Genomic DNA, 22,752 nt, shown 5'->3' with positions numbered 1-22,752 from the left:
CCAAACCGGTGAGACTTTCTCAGCTGTGAAATGCAAAATTATACATTTTGATAAACATCTGAGCTTCTTTTTTTCCGTCTAAAAGCAAATGTTAATAAACCATACTCTAACTTTGTGTGAGGAACAGCTGTAATTAGGCTAGAATATAGCGCAGAAGTCATTAACCACATTCATGGTGATTTTTGGTCACCATTCACTTTCATTGTAAGAAAAAGAGCAGCGTGAACATTCTGCTAAACGTCTCTTTTTGAGTTCCACGCAAGAAAGAACATGATTCGGGTTTTGGACGACATGGCGGTGATCAAAGTTTTCCTTAAAAACGAACTGTCCAGGACTATCTACAGCTGCATGTAAAAAATGGGCGGGACCAGGGTGATGCCGCTCTTGGGGTCGCGGGCGTAGTCCTGCAGCGTGAGTGGAGTGTGAGGAGGGATCCTGTCCTCCTCGTGTCCCACCGGCAGAGGGTTGGTGTAGATGTAGTGGATCCGTGAGTTGTCCTTCGGCCCCTCCTGTCGTCTGAAAAGGGTGAGCGGGTTACGGAAACTGTGGGTTTTCTTCACACAAGTAACACCCACTGGCTCTTCGGGAACCTCGCAGGCCACGGCACTCTCATAGATGCGTGCCCTCTTATGCTTCCTGTGACACAAAAATATGTAACAAGACACAATTTAAGATCCAATACTTTTGAAAGAGAATGCAAAAAAAATGTAAACGGTATTTCAATGATTTCTCGTCCCCTGAGAAACTTTGAATTCGCTCGCAACTTGTTTATGATAAAAAAAAAAAAAAGGTACAAGGAAAAACTATATTTCAGTGTTTTTTTTACGAGCCAATGCAAAATTTCTCTGGGAAACGCAATACTTTTGCGAGAGAAGGCAAAAGCTTTGCGAGCAAACTTAAAAGCAATGAAATAAATCATATTTCAATAAATCATATTACTCTCAAAAATGTTTCTCTGGGAAATGCAATACTTCTGCAAACAAACTCAAAAAAAAAAAAAAAAATTATTATAGAACTTTGTGTTGGCTTGCAAATCCCTTATGGAAATATGTGCAAAGTGCAAATATTTCGATGCTTTGCGAAACTTGTGTGATGGAAATAGTATTTGTTCCCCTGAGAAACTTTGCATTTGTTTGCCAAACTTTTAGTTTTAACCCTTCGAAATAAATATATTTTTAATTTCAGTGAAATTATAGTAATGTACTATATTTTAGTTTGATTAATTTTAGTTTAGTTTGAGTTTTATTTTTTTTATTTGATACTTTGTATTTTTAGGGGATTTTATGGTACTAAATTCTTTATGCAGTAGTTATAACTTAAGTATATAGTATTTATACATTTAATATATAGACTTTTCATAAATCTTAAATGCTGTTGTGCAGACTTAAGTTTTTTTTTTTTTTTTTTGACATGGCAGATTAATGCTGAAGTAAAAAAAAAAAAAAAAGTGCACAAATGCACAAAAATACTATTTTAAATTTTTATATGAAAGATATATTTTCCAAAACGTTTTACTCTAAAACTGTGGGAAAATCAACAATTTTGTTTTGTTGCAGCACCAAATGTTTCCACAAGATGAAATTAGTCTCCCATTCATTTCCAATGCGGCCATTTCTGACCGCGAACAAACATGTGATTATTTTATTCAGGACCATTTACCCTTTTTAAATCATGTCCATGATTTTGTGTGTGTGTGTTCACACAGCAAGTGTGAAAACCTTTACTAAGTTTCGCACCATTCTGATGAAGTAAAAATTTCAATTGTTCTACCAAATTCTGAGATTTGATTTAATGCAAGGACAAACATTATTTCTTAAGTGTGGCTTAAGTGTCCAAATATGTTTTAGGCCTATTGCACATATCTGTTTACTCACCTTCTGTGTCTTTGATATGAGATACAGGTGATGATTCCTGTCACTATCAGGATACACAGAGCTACTGAAGAAAGCACGATGTTGAACACTTTGACTTCTGTGTGAGGAAAGAGAGACGATTGTTTTCATGGATCACTTTTAAGGAACATTTAACACATATTTTGAGACAGAAAGCTAATGCACATTTTTGATAAAACTACATTATGAGTTAAAACACGTTTTACTCACCATAGAGAGTGGCTTGTGTTTCTGACTCGTCTGGTTCCAATGAGGCCGTCCCGTTAAGAGACAGAGCGATCCCCGTTAGGCTCATGTTGCTGATAGCATAAGCCAAAAGTGACCAACAAACTGTTTGGTCTGGAAAGAAGTGGTCAGAATATTCATTAGTATGAAGCCATGTGACTCAAGTGGATTTGGTTCCATGGAAACGGCACAATCTCATCACCCCACAGTGGCCCCCTAAATTCATTCAACCAGTTTGGTGTCCTTAAAGATCCAAGCCACATCCCAGAAACCCAGAGAAAAACATTGAATTCTTTGGATTGTGCACAAAAAACTTTCAGAGGATCAAATTCATTTGGAAACTTGTGGTTGCGCAAAATAAAAGGAAACATTTTCATAACGTATGCATCTCCTTTAGCAGGGCCTGTTGCAGTATGAACAGATAATAAACACAAAAGCCTGCATTCATTAGCGTTCATGCTTCATTTCATCTGGGACTTTACAAACAAAAATACACAATTAACTCTGGCACTAGACATGAGAATGCTGGGAAATAATCCCATGATGCTCACACGTTTCCCACATTGTTTACAATGCACCGCGTATTCTTGATTTGCCTTGATTTGCCAAATTTCTTTTCTGGAATAGTTATGGTTTATTATTAGAAAATCCCAGTGGACATTCTATTAGCAAGATAAACAAATATCGGTTCCGCATTTCCTAAAGGACATTCCTCAGACAAATATACACAGAATTTGGCCACAAGACACGGCTCATTAAATCATAGTGCAAATTAAATAAATGTTCAGTGTCTTCACACATAACTAATGTTTCGTGCCAATAATAATAAATAGGCTGTAGCTTTATATGCTCTCTGGTAATATTGGTTTTGGACAGATCGTGGAAGATCACGACAGCGAAATATACCAGATTTAAACAGCATATCTGTGCACGATACGATACATAGGCGTATGTAGGCCTACACACCATATAACATTGAATGCTAGGACTTCGTGCTCGTGCAGTGCTCACATCAACCACTAGATGTCAGTGTTGGCGATCAAATCATGACGCTTCTGACGCGCAAACTATTTTTAATTAAATATAGTAGAGAGTACAAGGTAATATAGTACAAAGTATAGACACATACAATGTAGAGGCACATATATATTAATAAAACATGATGTATCTGAGCCTTACAAAAATAAACACCGAAACAAACTGCAGTTTTGAAGTTCCCTTTCAAGGGAACTCCCGTTGCGTCGAAAAGCTGACGCTATGGGAACGCTTTGCGTGATGACGTCTTGAAGCACATGTAAAATCAGTCCAATGGTGTGGCGGAACGTCAGAGGCGGGTGACGTCACGTACCAGGAAGCTATAAAAGCCGGCCCGAAACAGAAAACGAAAGCTTTCTGAGTCTTCAGTTGCGCTCTGTGTTGAATCTGTCCTTGTTATTTGGTGTTGTCTGTCTATATTATATATATATATTCAGTATGGCGAGCAAGCAGCAGTTTAGAGTGTGTGTCCATCCCTGCCCGCGTTATTTAACGGGAGGTGATACTCACACTCTTTGTGTTGTTTGTTTGGGTGAGGAGCATGCCCAGTCAGCACTCGAGGGTGGTGACTGTGTGCATTGCGACGCGCTTCCATTGCGCACGCTCCGATCCCGCTTGGCTCGGTTCAATCCCGATCGCGTTCCCGAGGGCTCGGGTCCCGCCGCGGCTGAGGCTCGGCGGCGATCTCAGACCTGGGGTTCGCAAATGGATCTGTCAGTGGATGTTGAGACGGGCTCTGCCTTATCTCAGCATCAATCTGACAGATCCAGTGCCTCTCATCAGGGTGTGGAAGCACGCATTGCGGTTTCTTCCCCCCCGATAGAGGCACCAATACTGCAACTGTCCAGCTCTGAGGAGTTGGATGTTGTGAGTATTGAAGCTGAGTCTGAGGATTCGCCACCTCAGTCTCATGCGTTTGAGGAACTGCTCGATGTTATTACTAGAGCAGTTAACAGACTATCTATTGAGTGGCCAGAGGATAGGCAGGACGTTCGTTCGAAAAGTAAGCTCGACGAACGCTTCCTGCCATCTCGTACACAGCCTCAGCGAAGAAGCCTTCCGTTTTTCCCCGATCTCCACACCGAGGTGTCGAAATCGTGGGGAAAACCGGTTTCATACAGAGTGTATGCACCACAAACATCCCACTATTCTTCCATTCACAAATATAAAGAATATGGTTATGGGGAGATGCCGAAGGTGGAGGAGACGCTTGCGAGCTATCTCTCTCCAGCAACGGCATCTTCCCTGAAAGCTCCTTCACTTCCCTCTAAGCCAGTAAAATTCACATCATCTCTGGTTCATAAATCGTATGCAGCCGCTGGTCAAGCTGCAGCGTGTCTGCATACGATGTCTATTATGCAAGCCTATCAGGCAGAATTATTGGGGGATTTAGAGGAGGGCGGGGGAATTGGTCCTGACACAGTGGCTGAACTACGCAGAGCCACAGATCTGTCTCTCAGGGCCACCAAGGAGACCGCTAAATCAATCGGGCGGTCTATGGCAGCCCTGGTGGCCACTGAGAGGCATCTGTGGCTCAATTTGAGCGATATAAAAGAGAAAGAAAAGCACGTTCTCTTAGATGCTCCGGTTTCCACTGTTGGTTTATTTGGTGATGCAGTAAACAGTGCGGTAGCTAAATCTCAGGAAGCTGCTAAACAGGCAGCTGCATTACAAAAACTTCTCCCCCGCCGTTCTTTCATTGAGGCTGCTGAGCGGGAGCAGCCTCACTCCTCTAAAAAGAGCGCTGAACATCGTGCCACTCAAAAACAGAGTGTGTCCTCTCGTGCTCCCCCACAAAAATCTCGGGGACACGGAGGGCGCTCTCAAACCCAGCAGTCTTCGAGGGGTAAAACGGATCTGCGGACCGTTATTACCGCCAAGAAGGCTGCTGGGAAAAAGTCCTGATGTCTGAGGGCTCAGGACAAATGAGGGTAGTCCCCCCGAAGCAGAGCGGTTAACACCTCTTTTCACGGTGCCCGTCTCTCTTCGGTGCCCTCAGGGGACCGTTCTGCCAACCCTGCCACCTCTGGTGTTACAGGGCGCAGCGGTCTCCGGCGAGCACATATCTCAAGGTCCACCCGGAAACGTAGTGGCCTCGGGATGCCCGCCCCCTCTGAGGAGGGTGCTAGAGCAGTCTGTTTGGTCGTTCCCTGCCGGTGCGCCGTTACAGGGCGACGAACCGACTACTCAACAGCAGGAGAAAAATACGGTGCCGTCTCTCTTCGGTGCCCTCAGGGGACCGTTCTGCCAACCCTGCCGCCTCCGGTGTTACAGGGCGCAGCGGTCTCCGGCGAGCACATATCTCAAGGTCCACCCGGAAACGTAGTGGCCTCGGGATGCCCGCCCCCTCTGAGGAGGGTGCTGGAGCAGTCTGTTTGGTCGTTCCCTGCCGGTGCGCCGTTACAGGGCGACGAACCGACTACTCAACAGCAACAAAATCCAGAAACCAGTCTCGAGAGACTGGTACCTCTAGTAGAATCTTTGACAGCGTGGAAGCTACTGTCAAATGTTTCTCGTTGGGTCCTGCAGACCGTGGAAAAAGGGTATTAGATACAATTCTATTAACGCCCACCGCGGTTTATGGGGGTCCTGCCCACAGTGGTGGGCCCCGAGCAGGTTCTGGTTATGGAACAGGAAGTAAACACTCTGTTAGAGAAAGGGGCCATAGAATATGTACCCCCCTCCAACAGGGAAACCGGGTTTTACAACCGGTACTTCATAGTTCCAAAAAAGGACGGGGGATTGCGTCCCATTTTAGATCTTCGAGTTCTGTACGAGTACATGCAGCTCAAGTTCAAAATGTTAACCTTGAGACAAATCGTGCCACAGATCAGGTCCGAGGACTGGTTTGTCACGACAGACCTCAAGGACGCATATTTCCATCCGTCCGTGTCATTGGAAGTTCCTGAGGTTTGCTTTCGGGGGCAAAGCATACCAATATCGAGTTCTTCCATTCGGCCTGGCTTTATCACCCCGCACTTTCACCAAATGCGTGGATGCAGCTCTGGCGCCTCTGCGCCTCCGGGGTATTCGCATCACGAACTACATCGACGATTGGTTGATTTTAGCTCAGTCGCATTAGATGGCGGTTCAACATCGAGATGTTGTTCTCGCCCATATGAAAGAGTTGGGGTTACGGCTGAACGCCAAGAAGAGTGTGCTTTCTCCATTTTAGAGGACCACTTTTTTAGGCGTGGTTTGGGATTCAGTGTCGATGCAGGCGCGCCTGTCATCGCCACGCTTCGATTCCATCCTGGCAGCTGTGAGAAGTGTAAAGCTAGGCCAGCTACTCACTGTCAAACAGTTCCAGAGACTGTTGGGTCTCATGGCAGCAGCTTCCAACGGGATACCTTTTGGACTGCTGCACATGAGGCCCCTGCAGTGGTGGCTCAGGACCAGAGGGTTTTTCCCCGAGGGGCAACCCATTTCGCACAATCAAGGTCACGCGGTGATGCCTACGTGCCTTGGTTATGTGGAAGAAACCTTGGTTCCTGTCCCAGGGCCCAGTGCTGGGAGCTCCTTGTCGTCGCAAACTGCTAACAACGGATGCTTCCCTCACGGGTTGGGGAGCGATCCTGAGGGTCGCTCATCTCAAGGTCTGTGGGAAGACCATCATCGTTCCTGGCATTCTATAGCCTAGAGATGTTAGCTGTCTTCCGGGCTCTGAGGAGCTTTATCACAGGTCTCAGGGGACACCATGTGTAGTACATACGGACAACACGTCGGTAGTCGCCTATATCAAGGGGGTTTGCGCTGGCATGCCATATCCTCTTGTGGTCCCAGGGGAAGTTGCTGTCACTCAAGGCAGCCTACATCCCCGGGGTCCAGAATATAGGAGCAGACACTCTGTCGAGACAGGGGCCGAGGCCCGGGGAATGGTGGCTCCACCCCCGAGGTGGTGGAGCTGATATGGAAATTATAAGTGGATCTGTTTGCGTCTCGAGAGACGTCTCACTGTCCACTTTGGTTCTCCTTCACGCATCCAGCTCCTCTGGGACTGGATGCTATGGTACAGACGTGGCCGAGGCTACGTCTGTACGCCTTTCCCCCAGTTGCTCTGCTCCCGGGAGTTCTGGAAAGAGTTCGCAGGGACCGGGTTTGCCTGCTTTTTATAGCCCCGCGCTGGCCGGGCAGAGTATGGTTTCCCGATCTTGTGTCCCTCCTCGACGGGCATCCTCTGGAGTTACCCGTCAGGAGGGACCTTCTGTCCCAGGCAGAGGGCTCGATATTTCACCCTCGGCCAGAACTGTGGAACCTGTGGGCTTGGCCTCTGAGGGGGCCCAGCTCATAGAGTCAGGTCTCTCAACCGAGGTTGTTGAGACCATTCTACAGTCCAGAGCTCCCTCCACGAGGAAACTTTATGCCCTGAAGTGGAGAGTATTCACTTCTTGGTGTAGTGACCGTCGGTTGGACCCAGTCCACTGCCCAATTGGTACAGTGCTGGAGTTCCTGCAGGAACGGTTCACTGCAGGTCTGACCCCGTCCACTTTAAAGGTCTATGTGGCGGCCATAGGTGCTTACCACAGTCCTTTGGGTGGAATGTCTGTGGGGAAAGACCCCTTGGTATCTCGTTTCCTTCGTGGCACTTGGAGGTCCTCCTCCCTTTCGAAATCGGACCAGGAGGCGAATAATTTGCTTTGCCCTGTTCGGGCGTTAGACGCGTATGTCCACAGAGCTGCCCTGTGGCGTAAAAGTGACTTTTGCTCCCCTAACAAGGGAGGTCCAGTGTCTAAGCAAAGGATGAGCAAGTGGGTGGTTGAGACTATCTCACTGGCTTATGAGGCGGCTGGACAGCCTTCTCCTTTGGCTGTCCGGTCGCTCTCTACTAGGAGTATGGCGGCCTCTAAGGCCCTTATATCAGGAGTATCGTTACAGGACGTCTGTGATGTGGCAGGCTGGTCCTCACCGCACACCTTCGTCAGGTTCTACTCTCTGGATTTAGACTCTACTCTAGGGTCTCATGTTTTGTCTTCTTAGTGCTGCTCACATGATTACACACAGGACAGACATTTGTAGCTATGGAGGCGTTGGTATAGACGTTCCCATAGCGTCAGCTTTTCGACGCAACGGGAGTTCCCTTGAAAGGGAACGCCTCGGTTACGACTGTAACCTCGGTTCCCTGAAGAGGGAACGAGCGTTGCGTCGCCTTGCCATATCTCCTTCATGCCTGTCAGCGCGACTTCAGACTTTACGAAGCTTTCGTTTTCTGTTTCGGGCCGGCTTTTATAGCTTCCTGGTACGTGACGTCACCCGCCTCTGACGTTCCGCCACACCATTGGACTGATTTTACATGTGCTTCAAGACGTCATCACGCAAAGCGTTCCCATAGCGTCAGCTTTTCGACGCAACGCTCGTTCCCTCTTCAGGGAACCGAGGTTACAGTCGTAACCGAGGCGTTTTGCTTGGACATCTGTGTTCAAAAACAATACATTGTAATTGCTAAATTTTCTAAGGTGGATATACAAACTGGCAAGTAACCGTAACCTACACGTTTAGAAAATGAGAACACTGCCCGTCATGCGTCTGTTTAAATCAATGATGATTTTACCGCGTCAGGGTTCATGTTGGAGAGCTGAAGAGATGTAATAACGTTACAGGTGATGTTGAACTTATCGCTCACACAAGTCTACAGGATTTTACACTAGCCAACTGACTCCTTTAAATATATCTGCATTGTATTAGCTAGTAAATAAACATCGCTCTTACCGTGTAGATATCCAAAGTACTCGCATAAAGAGCAATAAGCTAACATGCACGTAAATGTCAGCAATAAAGTGATTCACATTTCAAATTACTAGGCTACACATAAACAACTATGAGAAGATTTGTAATGAGTCATGAATCACTGACCTCTGAGCTGCAGATCTATTGGCTCCTTTTTCAATCATATTTATCTTTGTAAAGCCAGTTGTTCTGGTGGAAATAGGCTTTTGTCTAATATTTGTATGGCTAACTATCAAATATGTTAAGTTTCAAGAAATATGTTGAAAGGCTCAATCATCATAAAACACTGTATTTCAAGCTTGATACCAGCAACATGTGGAATAAATTACCATCTTGTATGGTCTCCAGCCCGAACAAGGGTTGTAAATGGATGCTGGGTTTAATTATTTGTATAAACGTGTTCCTCTTCAAGTTGTGCCAATGTCAATTGATTTGATGCATATAACCGTGAATTCATGGGATCACTGACACCTCATGCCCTTGCTGAGAATGTTTGCTGGACAGCCTGGTGGGTAAAACCCAGTTATATTGGGCTCAGACATGGGTCAATGAGAGGCTTCAATGCTGATTTATGACAGATGCCAGTTATAATAACACAACGAAAGGCTTCAATGCTGATTTATGACAAATGCCAGTTATAACAACACAGAGAGATCTTTCTCACCATACGCCAAAGGCTGCCACACAAATACCAAGCAATTATTGTGGGTTGTTCTCAGCGAACTCCCTGAAATGTGGAATTTTTTTTCTTATATATTGCATTATTTTCCTTATTGCATTCCAAACAGTGTGATGAGGCCAATTATACAGGTGTAAACAAGATAAAATATTGACAATGTAAGAGAAATTCAGTTTGACCATTTGAACCTTTTGAAAAAAAAGTGATTTTAATATTTTTGTGACCAAATTAAACCCGTTGCGAAATCTGTGCAAAGTTCCCAATACGCTGATTTCACGCAGCCGCCATTTTGAAATCGAAAGTGAGGCTCCGGTGGGAAGAACCCCGGAAGTAACGATAAACAACAATGCCTTGGATTACCAACCTGAAGCTGCTGCCGCGATTTACACTATTGGTTGTTAATATCCAATATAGGATATGTATATAGTTCAATCCTGCTTCTTTTTTTACATTCTGAATTATATATTAAAAAAAATTTTTATTTATCAATGAATTTCACTGTATATAGTCTAAAGTATGAAAGAAATGTATGTACATTTTTAGAATTGATACAACATCATTAAACACAACAATACGCCATCGCATTCACGACTCTCCTGTGATTAAAGGCGACACTTCCGGTTTTCTTCCCACCGGAGCCTCGCTTTCGATTTCAAAATAACGGCTGCGTGAAATCAGCGTATAGCATGGATTTCTATTCAAATTATTATAGATTTCGCCCGTGAAAATTCGCAGAACAACGGTAAATGCGACCGCACATTATCAGGTGAGTGATGAATTCGGCGTTGTCTCATAAAATGCATAAATTGCTGAACTACTTGCGGTGTTCAGTTTTTCTTTACGTTATATCGCCAACTACTGGCCTGGCATGGATAATACAGCATGATATTTTTATTTTAATTTCTGTAGAATTAATGTAGAACGGTTACAATTTCGGTAACCATTTATTTGGGTTTAACAGTAAAGCAAAGTGGCTGATAGTCTAAAAAAGGTTCTAAATATGTCATTAAAATAATACAACAAGGTTTGTTTCTAGTGGAATTTATTGATTGATAAAATTAAATTAAATATCCCCAAAATATCCCCTTTGGCTTGCTCAGTTGGGGATATTTTGGGGATATTTAATTTAATTTTATCAATCAATAAATTCCACTAGAAACAAACTTTGTTGTATTATTTTAATTTAATACTGTGAAGCTGCTTTGATACAATCTGTATTGTGAAAAGCGCTATACAAATATACTTGACTTGACTTGACTTAAATAAAATGGTTCAGTATCCTGTTAATAATTTCCATAGGCTAAGTTATAAGGACACACAAATGCCACTACAAATAACTAATTTATTAATCACTTACAATGCATTTAGTGTCTGATATCTGTATCTTTACACATCAAAAATAGTTATTCCATGTTTCACAGCTGTAAATGGCAATCAGTATCTCACTGAAAAACAAGCACAAACTGCATCTAAACTGGGAAGAGATGTACAAATCTCTTCTTTCAGCGCTGTTCTGTTTGGTTCTGCACTCTGTGATATATATCAGGGCAGTTTTACATGGACCGTGACGCATTAAACAGACTAATAGGGGCTTTGTGTTAAAATCATAAATGCATATACAGACAAACACATATAGACATGCAGCACAGAGCTAGACTCATTATGAAAGTAGGACTATATATTTAGTCAAAAACCCTAATAAAACCATTCGTAGATATGAAGTTAGAACCATTTAGAGCAGTTTCCTTGAGAAAGTAGTGATATGATATTGTTTTTCATAAATGTTATGCATCGCAGCCTTATCTATACAGCATCAGAACGTGTTCATTCATCTGCTTCAGAACCAGCATGACTTCATCAAGCAGAAATGTAAATCATACACAATTCTTCACAAAGATGCTTTTGTTTTCTTTTGCCTGGCTTTTTTGTTAAATTACGCTATAGTCAAACTTTAGTGTTAGGCTATTTATTTAGTATGAATTTTTTTATTAGATTAGACCCTTGGGGGACATTTTTAGGCAATATTTGTCCTTAAAAGTACAGCTCAGCATTACTTTAGTATTTCAGTTTTCATTTTAATATCAGTTATGTTTTTAGCATTTCATGTGATTTTGTCATTTTTATTATAATTTTTTTTAAATATTAAAAAAAAAATTCCAGTTCTAGTTTTAGTTCAGTTTTATCTTTTAATTTATTTCCAGTTAGAAATGTTAGTGCTTTAGCTTAAACTTATTTCATTTTTATTTAAAGTTTTTCATCTATATATATATACTGTATATATGCTTTATTTCAATGAACAAAACTAATCACTTTTGTTTCTCCTTCAGGGGTCTTTGTATGTCCCACCGATAGACACAGACTGGTATATGGTGCTGGTGGGGCGTTTATGGCTGAACTGACCTTTATGCAGAATCTCAGCATGAGACGTGTGTTTCGGCTGGACCAATCTCACACCCTGTTGGGCCAGACTGAACCGGTCCTGCTATTTCTGCTCCAGGACTGCTTACAGTTTGGCAAGTGACCCGTCGCACAATGTGGGAACCGGCGGAGAGTTCATTCAGTAAGTGAGGCAGAGCCAGAGCCAAATGACAGTGAATGGAAGCAGCACTCAGACATTGTAAACTACTCAAACAAAGACGTCAAACTCCAGCTTAGCAACAGCTTCAGTGACAATGTGCAGGATAAAGATGCCGTGCTGTGAATCATTTCCAAATGTGATGGGGCAAGCCTAATTAAACTTGATTTGGTTACTTAAATAATTGAGATTTTCAGCTTTGAGAAAGAACACAACATGGCATTGTGTTCATTTGCATAGTCAAAGTCAAACTTAGATTTGTTGTGTCGCCAAAAATCACTAAAACAAATCAGTAAATCTAATTAAAACAGAATAACCTCTGGTCTCATGTCACTGCAAAACTCCTTTTTGACCAAAACCAGTTTTGGCAAGAGACACAACATTTTGTTTTCTGCTTTGTGTTTTCTCCTGTAGCCTCTTGACTGGTAACCCCGCCCACAGCCAAACCTCATTGGTCCAAAATCCCACTCCTCATGAATATTAAACAGACAGGAAAATACTGATCATGTAGTTGAGAAACAGAGCTCAACCGTAAAGACTTCATGTCTGTCATTTTTCATTTTAACTGGCGCCGCCACAAAAATGATACAATTTTATGTTTCGCAATATAATTGTATAATTGCTAAAAATCTTTTTATATATTTTGCATTCAATGTTAATCAAGAGAATATAATGGTGTGTGTGTGTAAAATATTCTGAACTTTTATATAGATAATATATTTTGGTAATATATATTATAAAAAATATATAATACATCATAAATATATTAATTAATATATTGATCATATTTATAATACAATATTATATGTAATTATACTTTATATATTTTACTTTTATTAAATGTAAATTTGGGGGAAAAAAATTGTTACACACATTACAAAATAATGTAGGAAATACACTAAGGGAGACAAAAAAAAAAAAAACATCAACATTTCTACAAACCAACTTGACATGATCAAACCATACATTAACTTCCCACCAAAACACTATGACTTCATAATTTTAATAAACCTACTTTTGTTAGAAAACAATACAAAACTAAAAACCAATCCATAAAGTTTCCAACACATTCTGCATCTGTCATTTTTGCAAGAGAAAACTGTTTTGATTGGCTGTTACTTTTGTAGCGTCACACACACCGCATTATTGGTTTCCGAATGAAATGACTTCTTCTTGTGTTGCTCTTTCATAGTGTGTATATATAATCAATATCAGTACAATCTAGTTTTGCTGCGTGGTTTGTTTGCAGTTTAGACGTGGAGTAAAGCTGTCCTGAAACCTCAGGACTGCCTGTGTCTGGCTTTGATTATTTGATTGTTTGTATGAAGTGAAGTGGACCAACTACTATCGGCACATTGGTGATGGTGTTCGCTGAGCTGTGGCGTCTTTTACAAAAGATCAAAACAGAAGACCACCCAAAAACACACAGGGGTGCCATGCTGAATCAAGTGACGTGAGAAAGTGTGAATATAAATAGACATAAATATAAATCAGACATTAATAAATAGTATGTATATGAATTGTAGGCGGTTATAAAATATGATGTGCCGTCAGCATGAATCTTTAAAGAGTGCTGTGCACTATATGTCTGACATATTTTAGGCTGAATTCTGTATCATAGATTAATCTCTGTCTGTTCTATATCTCCGTTTCACCCTGTTTTACAGATCCTGGATGGGGGAGCCTGACAGCCCACACAAACACCCCAGTCGGGACGTCCCGCCGGTTCATTAGTGATGGCAAGTCCTGTCTGAGCCTTTCTCTTGTGTAAACACAGATTCTGTCCATGTGATGACCTTCAGCGGAGTAGAACGAATGAATGAGAGAAGGGGAAGAGGGGATGTTGTGATGAGTATCTATTTCAGTAAGACGACAACATCTGATCACACTGTTCCACCTCACTCACAATATTAACATTTATTAATATATTAATATTAAATTAATAGTTTTCCCTCATATGCTGCTTGGTGAGGGAATTGTACAGAAACCTTGAAGGTCAAGGTCATTTTTTAAAAATCTGCAGCACATTGTAATACAATTGAGCAAAAAAGAATTTTAAATAAAAAAAAATTAATAAAAAAAATGCATATGAAAACAATTCACAGAAAATGTGAAATATGTACATACATTGTTATATAATATATATTTTGATAACACTATTATAAAATATATACAATATATAATAAACAATGATAAATATATTGATAATATTTATAATACAATATTTTCTTTAATCATAATTTTTACTAATTTTTTAAAAAATATTTTGTGTGATACATTTTTATAACATTGTATATTATAAAATATACAATATATAATAATATGATACATTTATAGATAATGTTTAAAATGCAATATTTTCTTTAATTTAATTAGTGTCTATTAATATATATATATATATATAATTTTATAATACAATATTATATTTAATATACAATAGTATATTTAATTATACTATATTATATATAATTTTTTTACTTATTTTTATAGAATACATAATTTCAAAATACTGTACATTATAAAATATTTACAATATGTATAACTATAATAAGAAAAATATAGATAATATTTTATAATACAATATTATATTTACATATAATACGTAATACTTTTTTTTTTAATTTTATTTAAAAATGTTTTTTTTTCAGTTTGTAACTGAATTCTATATAATACAATATAATACTGTACAGTATATTATAAAATATATATAATAAATAATAAATATATACAGTAGATCATTTTTATAATACAGTATTATTTTTAATTATAATATATACTTATATTTTATTATAATTATATAAAAATATTATAATTTTTTCTCCCTGCAAATAAAAAAAAAACTTTTTTATTTGTCCATTTATCGTTACACTGAGAAGCAATGTATAATATGCATTCAGTGAGACACTTAATAATAAATAATAAATAAACCCTGCAGTTGTCTGATGTGGAAGATTTCACACATCAAGATTTTCTCTAAACCAAATTTGACATTATCAGATCATCCATCAACTTTCCTCCAAAGCAGAAGATCTACTTCAACACACCTGCCTAAATAGCCATGACATCAATAAGATAAGTTGTTGTTTTTTAAAAATATTATAGCTTTTCTTGGATTCAAGGGCTTTCAGTGGAGAATGAGTCGCATCCACAGTGAAACACCACACATGCTGCCAAACCAGATCTTCAATGCAGCCACAGCGATGAGCATTAGCCGGATCCTTCACTAGAGGAAGTGTGGATTGGATCAAACTCATCCCTGGAGCAGAAAGCGTTTTGAACTGGACTACATGTCATCACGGCCTCTGAAAAACCGCCAGACTGCGGCAGTAACTCAGTCTCATCTACATGAGAGACGGACGCGCGTGATGATTCATTACGGGAGTGTGAACGCAGACACTAGCCATGCCAGAACTGAGACATTCCTCTCTGTCTGTCGGCTGATAACAACCTCCAGCAGAATCCGTCAGGACAACGGTGGCAGACGATTCCCGTGCCAAACGCAGAACTGGCTCAATGTTTTATTGAAGAAATGAAATCTGTTACACCTGCCAAAAGCAAAAACAAGATTTTTATATTTTCTGGGAAAACTGCCTTTGGTAAATTTGCCACTGTAAAGCTACTGTGTTTGACAAGGTCCTGCTAAGATGTTCTGAGTGGTTATTAGACCATTGACAAGTACAGAGATATAATATAATATCATATAATAAAATATAATATAATATAATATAATATAATATAATATAATATAATATAATATAATATAATATAATATAATATAATACACTTCCATTCAAAAGATTGAAGTTTTAAATATTTTTTAAAGAAATTTTAAAGATATTAATAATTTTATTCAATTGATTAAAAGTGACAGTAAAGACATTTGTAATGTTACAAAAATATATTTTAAATAAATGCTGTTCTTTTAACTGTTAAAAAAAAATTAAAAACAATAATATAATGATATATAATATAACATAAAACATAACATATTATAACATAGTAAACATACCATAATATGATATATTATAATAATATACTTCCATTCAAAAGAATGGGGTTAGAAATGTTAGGAAATTAAAGACATTTTAAAGAAATTAATACTTTTATTCAGCAAAGACACATTACATTGATCAAAGTGACAGTTTTGAAAATGTATAATGTAAAAAAAAAAAAAAAAAATCTATTTCAAATAAATAACTTTATGCTCCTTTAATAATAAACATCAAAAACAGTATATAATATAATATAATATAATATAATATAATATAATATAATATAATATACACTTACATTCAAAAGTTTGGGATTAGTAATTTTAAGGAAAAGAATTTATGAAATTAATACTTTCATTCAGCAAAGATACATTCAATTGACCAAAAGTGGCAGTAAAGACATTTATAATGTTACAAAAATCTATTTCAAATAAATGCTGTTCTTTTAAACGTAATATAATATAATATAATATAATTTTAATTTATAAATAATAAACATTTTAAGGACTGAATGAATACATTTCCTTTTTAGCACCGCCAAGTGGAAACCATGAAGTAGATGACGCTTACATAACCCAACACTGACATATGCCAACACATCTGTGTTTGTAGATAAAGACACAGCATGCTAATGAATGTTGAAATATTAGGAGCACATCCAATACATCTGCAAGCCCTGAAAATTAGGTTCTAAGGGACCCGATGGAGAGCCGGGTGCTCGAAACCTGCTGAGAGTAAAACTCAAGATCAGTCAGATTCAAGCACTGTTTCCGGCACGGTAATAACCATCCATTATGAGCTCATTAATCTTCGAGTCTGACAGCGATTCTCTCTCGCACTCCACGCTCTTATTGGTACAGCTTTATGGAAGAGATTTAATTCCTGTGGTTTTGCAGCAGGGCAGCAGCTCAGATCCATCAGGTGGGTCTGGCACTATAGGAACAATGTCAGAACAATGTGTTTCTGTAAAACGTCAGACTTCTGAGAGTGTTCATGATACTGCACAGCTAGCGCTCGAATCAGCCGATACTTCTAAACACATTCCAGCGGTGAAGTTTATGCAAAGGAGCCGGTTTGCTACATTACATATCCGATGCTATCAGCAGATCTCTCCTGAAGCGGGAGCAGAATGAGACTTGTGGAATGAAACTGCAGTTGACGTAATTGTATTTGTACTGCAACAATGCAGACAAATTGGAAACAGAAAAATGAAATATAGGTCCAAAAAGCTACTTTTTTTCAGTTACTAATGGGGTGAAGGGAAGGTTTGTGATTATATACACGCACTTTTTGTAGTGGGAGTAATTTCTCCTTTTTGCGATGAAAATTTGAGATGCTCAATGCTAAGGAATGTTTTATCATCTGCCAGATGATACTTAGAAACTAAATAGTACAAGCTGCATGGTTCGCAGTATCATTCATGTAGCACAAACGGTTTGGGGAAAATTACATGCCAAAATTGGTTAAAATCCTTAACGCAACAGTACACGATGCTAGCCTTCAAAAACACTACTAATGAGGGGTGTAATACGCTGTATTTAATCACGAGTTTGATACAAAACACTGTTTCGGACTAGCATACCTAAATGAATGAACTCACCTTGGAGACGCTCCAGAACAGATGTAGTCTTGGAGTCCGTCCATGTTTCGCCTCCTTTGAGAAAATGCAGAGCCGAATCGTTTGATTAGCACAAATCGGAGTGATTAATCATGACATATTTACGCTGCAGTTGTGGAAACAAAACCTTAAGCACAAAAAGATGCAGCTCTCATTTCTACTTTTCTATCGTAAAATATCTCACCACCTTTGAGAGAATTTCACATTGGCTCTGAGTCAACGGAGATTTGATACAACTCACAAAACAACTATAAAACTGGCAGAAATCTTTATTCTGAAGGCTTAATTTTTAGCATTTTCAGCAAACCAGAAGTTACAGGGCCGGTAAATCTCTTTAAACCTTTAAGTGGCTGTGATTAACCCACCGTTCAAACGTTCAACTCTTACACATATCAGATGCAACGTCTGATGGATGCACTTGTTCGCATTTATGGGAATGCTCATAAGATGGTGTTTTTCCATGGGCACGTACTCATCAAGAAAGATATTCTTGCAAAACGCACTCTCGGTTTCTCTGGGAAAGAGACTCAGACACTCTGGGGAGAGATGGATGTGAGGAGGCAGCAGGAGGCCCAAAAATAGGCTGACATCTCTCACATGGAGCGCATAGGAAAAATGTGCCCTCGAAGAACAGTTTTCACTGGAGACAGAGAACCACAAACTGCCAGAACATCTCCAGAACACCATGAACTATGTAAAGACTCCTTTAGAAATTATTTTGCTTTCTGAGGTTAACTGCAAGTCCAAGAACAACAGGGTTGAGGGTTTAACATTGTACAGGTAACAGGTTTAAACTGCAGGTGATTTCACCAAGTACAACATGTTTCTGGATCAACATCTTTGTTGATCCTGGAACAACATTCCAATCAACCAATCAGATTTGAGGGACAAGTTTAGTTTATGTCAAGTTTAGGCTTACAACCAGGTTTAAGTGCTTCTACATCAGTTATTCACCAATCTTTTCCCTTTGATTTTAGGGATAAATTATGGATAAGATTAGGTTTAGGGGTAAGGATAGGGTTGGGACTAAATTTTCGGACAGGAATGTTGTTCCACGATCAACAAAACATGTTGACCCAGGAACATGTCTTACTTTGAAAAATCACGGTGACCCAAACTGCAATCTTCTAAACTCAAGAAAAAAGTTAAGAATAGTTTGGATTCATAAGAATGTTTTTTTTGGGTTTTTTTGGGACTGTTCTCAAGAAGAAAAAAAGTTAAATAATTATTAAAAACGTTATAGTCATCGTAAAAAAACTCTTTCAACAATAAATGTAGTCATCACTGCGTTGCATTCTGAAGGAATAATCCCTGTGAGAGCTTCCAAGGGATGAAGGGTTTAGGGGACGAAAAAACTGTTACTTTGGAACGCACTTCTGTGTCAATTTGCCAAGCCAACAAAGGAGGCGCAAAGAATCATGGGAGCGAAGTGTCCATCACTTAGAAATCCTTAATTCAAAAGGGCCCTTTGAAATGGCCAGTTTTGATCACTTCGGTTTGGAACGACCCTTCAATATGGTGGCCATTATTGTTCTCGACACCGAAGTGCTTTTTGGAGGCAGATTTATCGCGTTTGGAACACATCCAGTGTTGGATTTGTTGGATTAAGTTGTGGTCACATTTACCATTGTTCTGCGAATTGCGTGATATAAAGTCGCAATTGCATGTTATAAAGTCAGAAATGTGAGAAATAAACTTGCAAAATGCATGTTTATATCTCGCAATTCTGACTTTATAACTCGCAATTGCAACATATCACGCAATTGCAACTTTATATCATGCAATTGCGACATATCTCGCAATTCTGACTTTTGGATTCAGAATTGTGAGATGTAAACTTGCAATTGTGAGATAAAAAGTCATAATTTATCTTTTACATTTTTTTATTCTGTGGTGGAAACAAGCCTTCATACTTCTCAGTACTCATTACAATCCTTTTATTCTTCAGAAAAAAAAAAAGAGATGTTCTTCTATTTAAAATATGCAAGAACTTTCTATTATGCAGTTCTAGCGCAATGTTAACTGTAGGAATAACACATATTCTTTAAGCCTTGTTAGCATAAAATGAGATGTGTTTGTGCTGAAAATAATGACTAAAAAATAAAAATGCTCGGATATAATTACTTGCTTACTAAACCAGTACATATATCGCCGCTCTTACACTCATATGCGGCAGGTGTAAGAGGCGTGAAACAGGTGTGAAACAGGTGTCGCCAGTGATCATGTCAAGCTAGACTAGCTCAAAACCAGCAGGTCTAAACTGGTTTTGATCAGTAGTCAAATATTTCCTCCATTTCAGGAGTTTCTCAAAATGCTGTTTTGCGCGGATGCTTCTCTTTTTTCATCAACTATTAGGTGGGCTTTCCTGAGGGAGACAGCAGGCAGGTTTCATCCACGCTGCCAACTTAAACACTGAAACTACATACAGTGTAGTTTACGCTACAGTGCACACAGTCATCCGAGCGTGGAGGACCGGAGAGGGGAACAGAGCCGAACTGTGTCCCAGGAGAGGGGGTTTAGTGTGATACCACTGCTGCCAGCTGCAGCTCGCAGAAAACCTCTGCCCGTCCACTGTGGAGAACTTCTCACATCTCCGCTGTCAACATTTAATCCCTTTGTACAGGTTTGTCGGATCCTGCTGTTTTAACTGGCATCACTCAGAGACGGACCAAAATCACTGTTCAGACACGCATGTCGACTGGGACGCACAGCATAAGAAATGCAGCATGATTAGACTCTCATATGTGTGATTTACTGTAAATGAGAGTCGGATGGTGAGCTGAATGTCAGGCGGTGAATGTTTACTTTTCCAATGCGTCGTGAGCAGGAAGAACCGCATGTGCTCAAACAAGCAAGAGTGTATTCGTGATGATGGTCAGTTGGTTGTGAGCGATACTTACAAAGTCCTCTGAGAGGTTCAGCTGGAGAACAGCGTTTCAGCGAACTCATGAAAGATACTTATAAAAACAAATATCCCAGGCTGGTTTATTTTCTGGTTTGGTGTTGACGGATCAGCACAGTCCTGCTGCTTAGCGTTAAAACATCTGATCAATGTTTAATCTATTCAAATATACATTAAAAAAGCAATTTATGCATGCAATGACTTGAATGCACTTCTGTTATGAATGATATGTATGAATTACATTAATTTATTTATTTATTTTTATGGGGCATAATGGCAAAAAATGTCAGGGTGATACAACTGCCGCGATAACAATGAGGAAAATTAACTCTTAAAAGAATGAAATTCTAATTAAAAAACGTTATCTTTGGCATAATATTGAACTATAATTTCTTTCAAAAAGCATTAACATTATTTTTAAAACTTGTCTGACAAATCAAAGTCATGTGGTGCAACCAAAACATGCAGGTTAAAAAAAGGTCACAAATTCTCCTAAAATATCAGATAAGTTGTCCTTTTTATGACGAGACAAGATTAGGTCTTGAAGATTATGTCATATGGTACAACCCCCCAAAAAACAATCATATTTATGAATGAATAATTTATAGTGGTATTCTATATATATACACACACACACAAACTTTTATGTTAGATGCTATTATTATTAGATGCGCAATTAAAGCAACACTATGTAACATTGATTACCTTAAAATAATGTTTCCAAAATCGTTTCAGTGGTTCATCAAGTCGTAACAGGGTGAAAGGCACTTATGCCTCCGCTTTGTGGTCCTTTATCTGCGATTACCACACTATGTAAGATTGCCAGATCGGGTCGCGTTTCTGTAGTTCTAATCAGACATAAGAAAATTACAAATTTGACTTGCTTTACGGCAAGCGTTAAAATAGTCATTATTTTGTTTTTCTTCGTTTCTGATGTCGCAATACATCATACTTTCATAAAATCATGCATCATACTCTACCTTGTCTGTGGACATCGTCCATTTTAAAGCCGGTGCTGGATAAATAGTCGGCGTGCGTGCGACAGTAGGCTGTGGTAGGCTAAATGATTTACGACAGCGGTAATGGACAATTCCGCTTCCAACCTGTAGGGGGACCGCTGAGGAAAAGTTCCATAGTGTTGCTTTAATCAATTTGACAGCACTAATAATTTATCATATTTGTAAAAAAATTATAATTACAATGCGTTAAATCATGTTTTTAAGGTGTAAGGAAAATATGTTGTTACTTTTTCATGATGGTTAGGCCACATTACATTGCATTAAATCATTTTTGGAAAAAGAGAATATCCCTAAAAACTTGCCCTCCATTGTCATAGACATGCAATTGTCATTGAAGAATAGCAAGAAAAAGAAAAGCAGAGAGTTCAGTTCGCCACACCCCAATTGGTCAATGTTCTCACAAAGAGAAAAGTCAAGAGGTTGAATGAGCACTGAACTTGAGTCAGAGCCATGAATCCATGTGTCTGTGAGCCAGACCCTTGACAATCATTCCTGGATAGCTCTCAAATCTGTCGGATGATCTAACTGACAAAAAACATACACAGAGATATCCACAATAAGACAGTTATTCCCAAGACTTCTGTGAAAATATTCAAAGCTCAAAGGCGTAAATGCGAACAGACTGTATAAGCTTTTTGTAGGCTTCTGGTTTCCAATTTAATCAACTTCTGAAGGAGTGTTTTCCTGATCGAACACATATGTCTACCAGTACCTCAAAGTACATGTTATTTGACTAATCTGCAACACTGAAGATGTCTACTGAAAAATGACATCAAGTTATTCTGGGTAAGATCATCTATAGGTGTTTCCTGAGTCCTGTTTACATTTCACAGAACATCTTTTGGCATAAACAGCAACCTCTCCAGACTATATGAGGAAACCACTAGAGATACTGTCAGTGTGCATTGTCTTTGATGGACAATAAGGAAGCTGTGTGTGTCTGTGTGTGTGTGTGTGTGTGTGTGTGGGGGCGGGGGGGGGGGGGGGGGGGGGGGGTGGTTACGACATGATATACTGTCAAAACTAGCCACAAATCACATATTGATATGCCAAACTGTACTAAAATATGATTTAGACCAGGAGTTTTCAAA

The 22,752-nt window shown here is 39.4% G+C and overlaps 1 protein-coding gene and 1 long non-coding RNA gene across 2 annotated transcripts in view; both read right to left on the bottom strand.

Annotated features, from left to right (window-relative positions):
* Positions 1-22,752, bottom strand: part of LOC309475549 — a 209,829-nt gene that overhangs the window by 108,368 nt on the left and 78,709 nt on the right. The gene's annotated exons all lie outside the window — the stretch shown is intronic.
* On the bottom strand, positions 85-8,975 carry LOC309475488 (uncharacterized protein). The gene is made up of 4 exons (XM_082138282.1): positions 8,859-8,975; positions 2,103-2,231; positions 1,875-1,971; positions 85-636 (listed from the first exon to the last, which is right to left on the bottom strand). The coding sequence occupies exons 1-4, from the start codon at positions 8,902-8,904 to the stop codon at positions 339-341; spliced, it is 570 nt and encodes a 189-aa protein (XP_081994408.1). The 5' UTR covers positions 8,905-8,975; the 3' UTR covers positions 85-338.

The sequence above is a fragment of the Leuciscus leuciscus genome (genome assembly GCF_965113295.1).
Source record: "Leuciscus leuciscus genome assembly, chromosome: 15".
Taxonomy (NCBI): Eukaryota; Metazoa; Chordata; class Actinopteri; order Cypriniformes; family Leuciscidae; genus Leuciscus; species Leuciscus leuciscus.
This window is presented reverse-complemented; position numbering and strand designations above follow the sequence as displayed.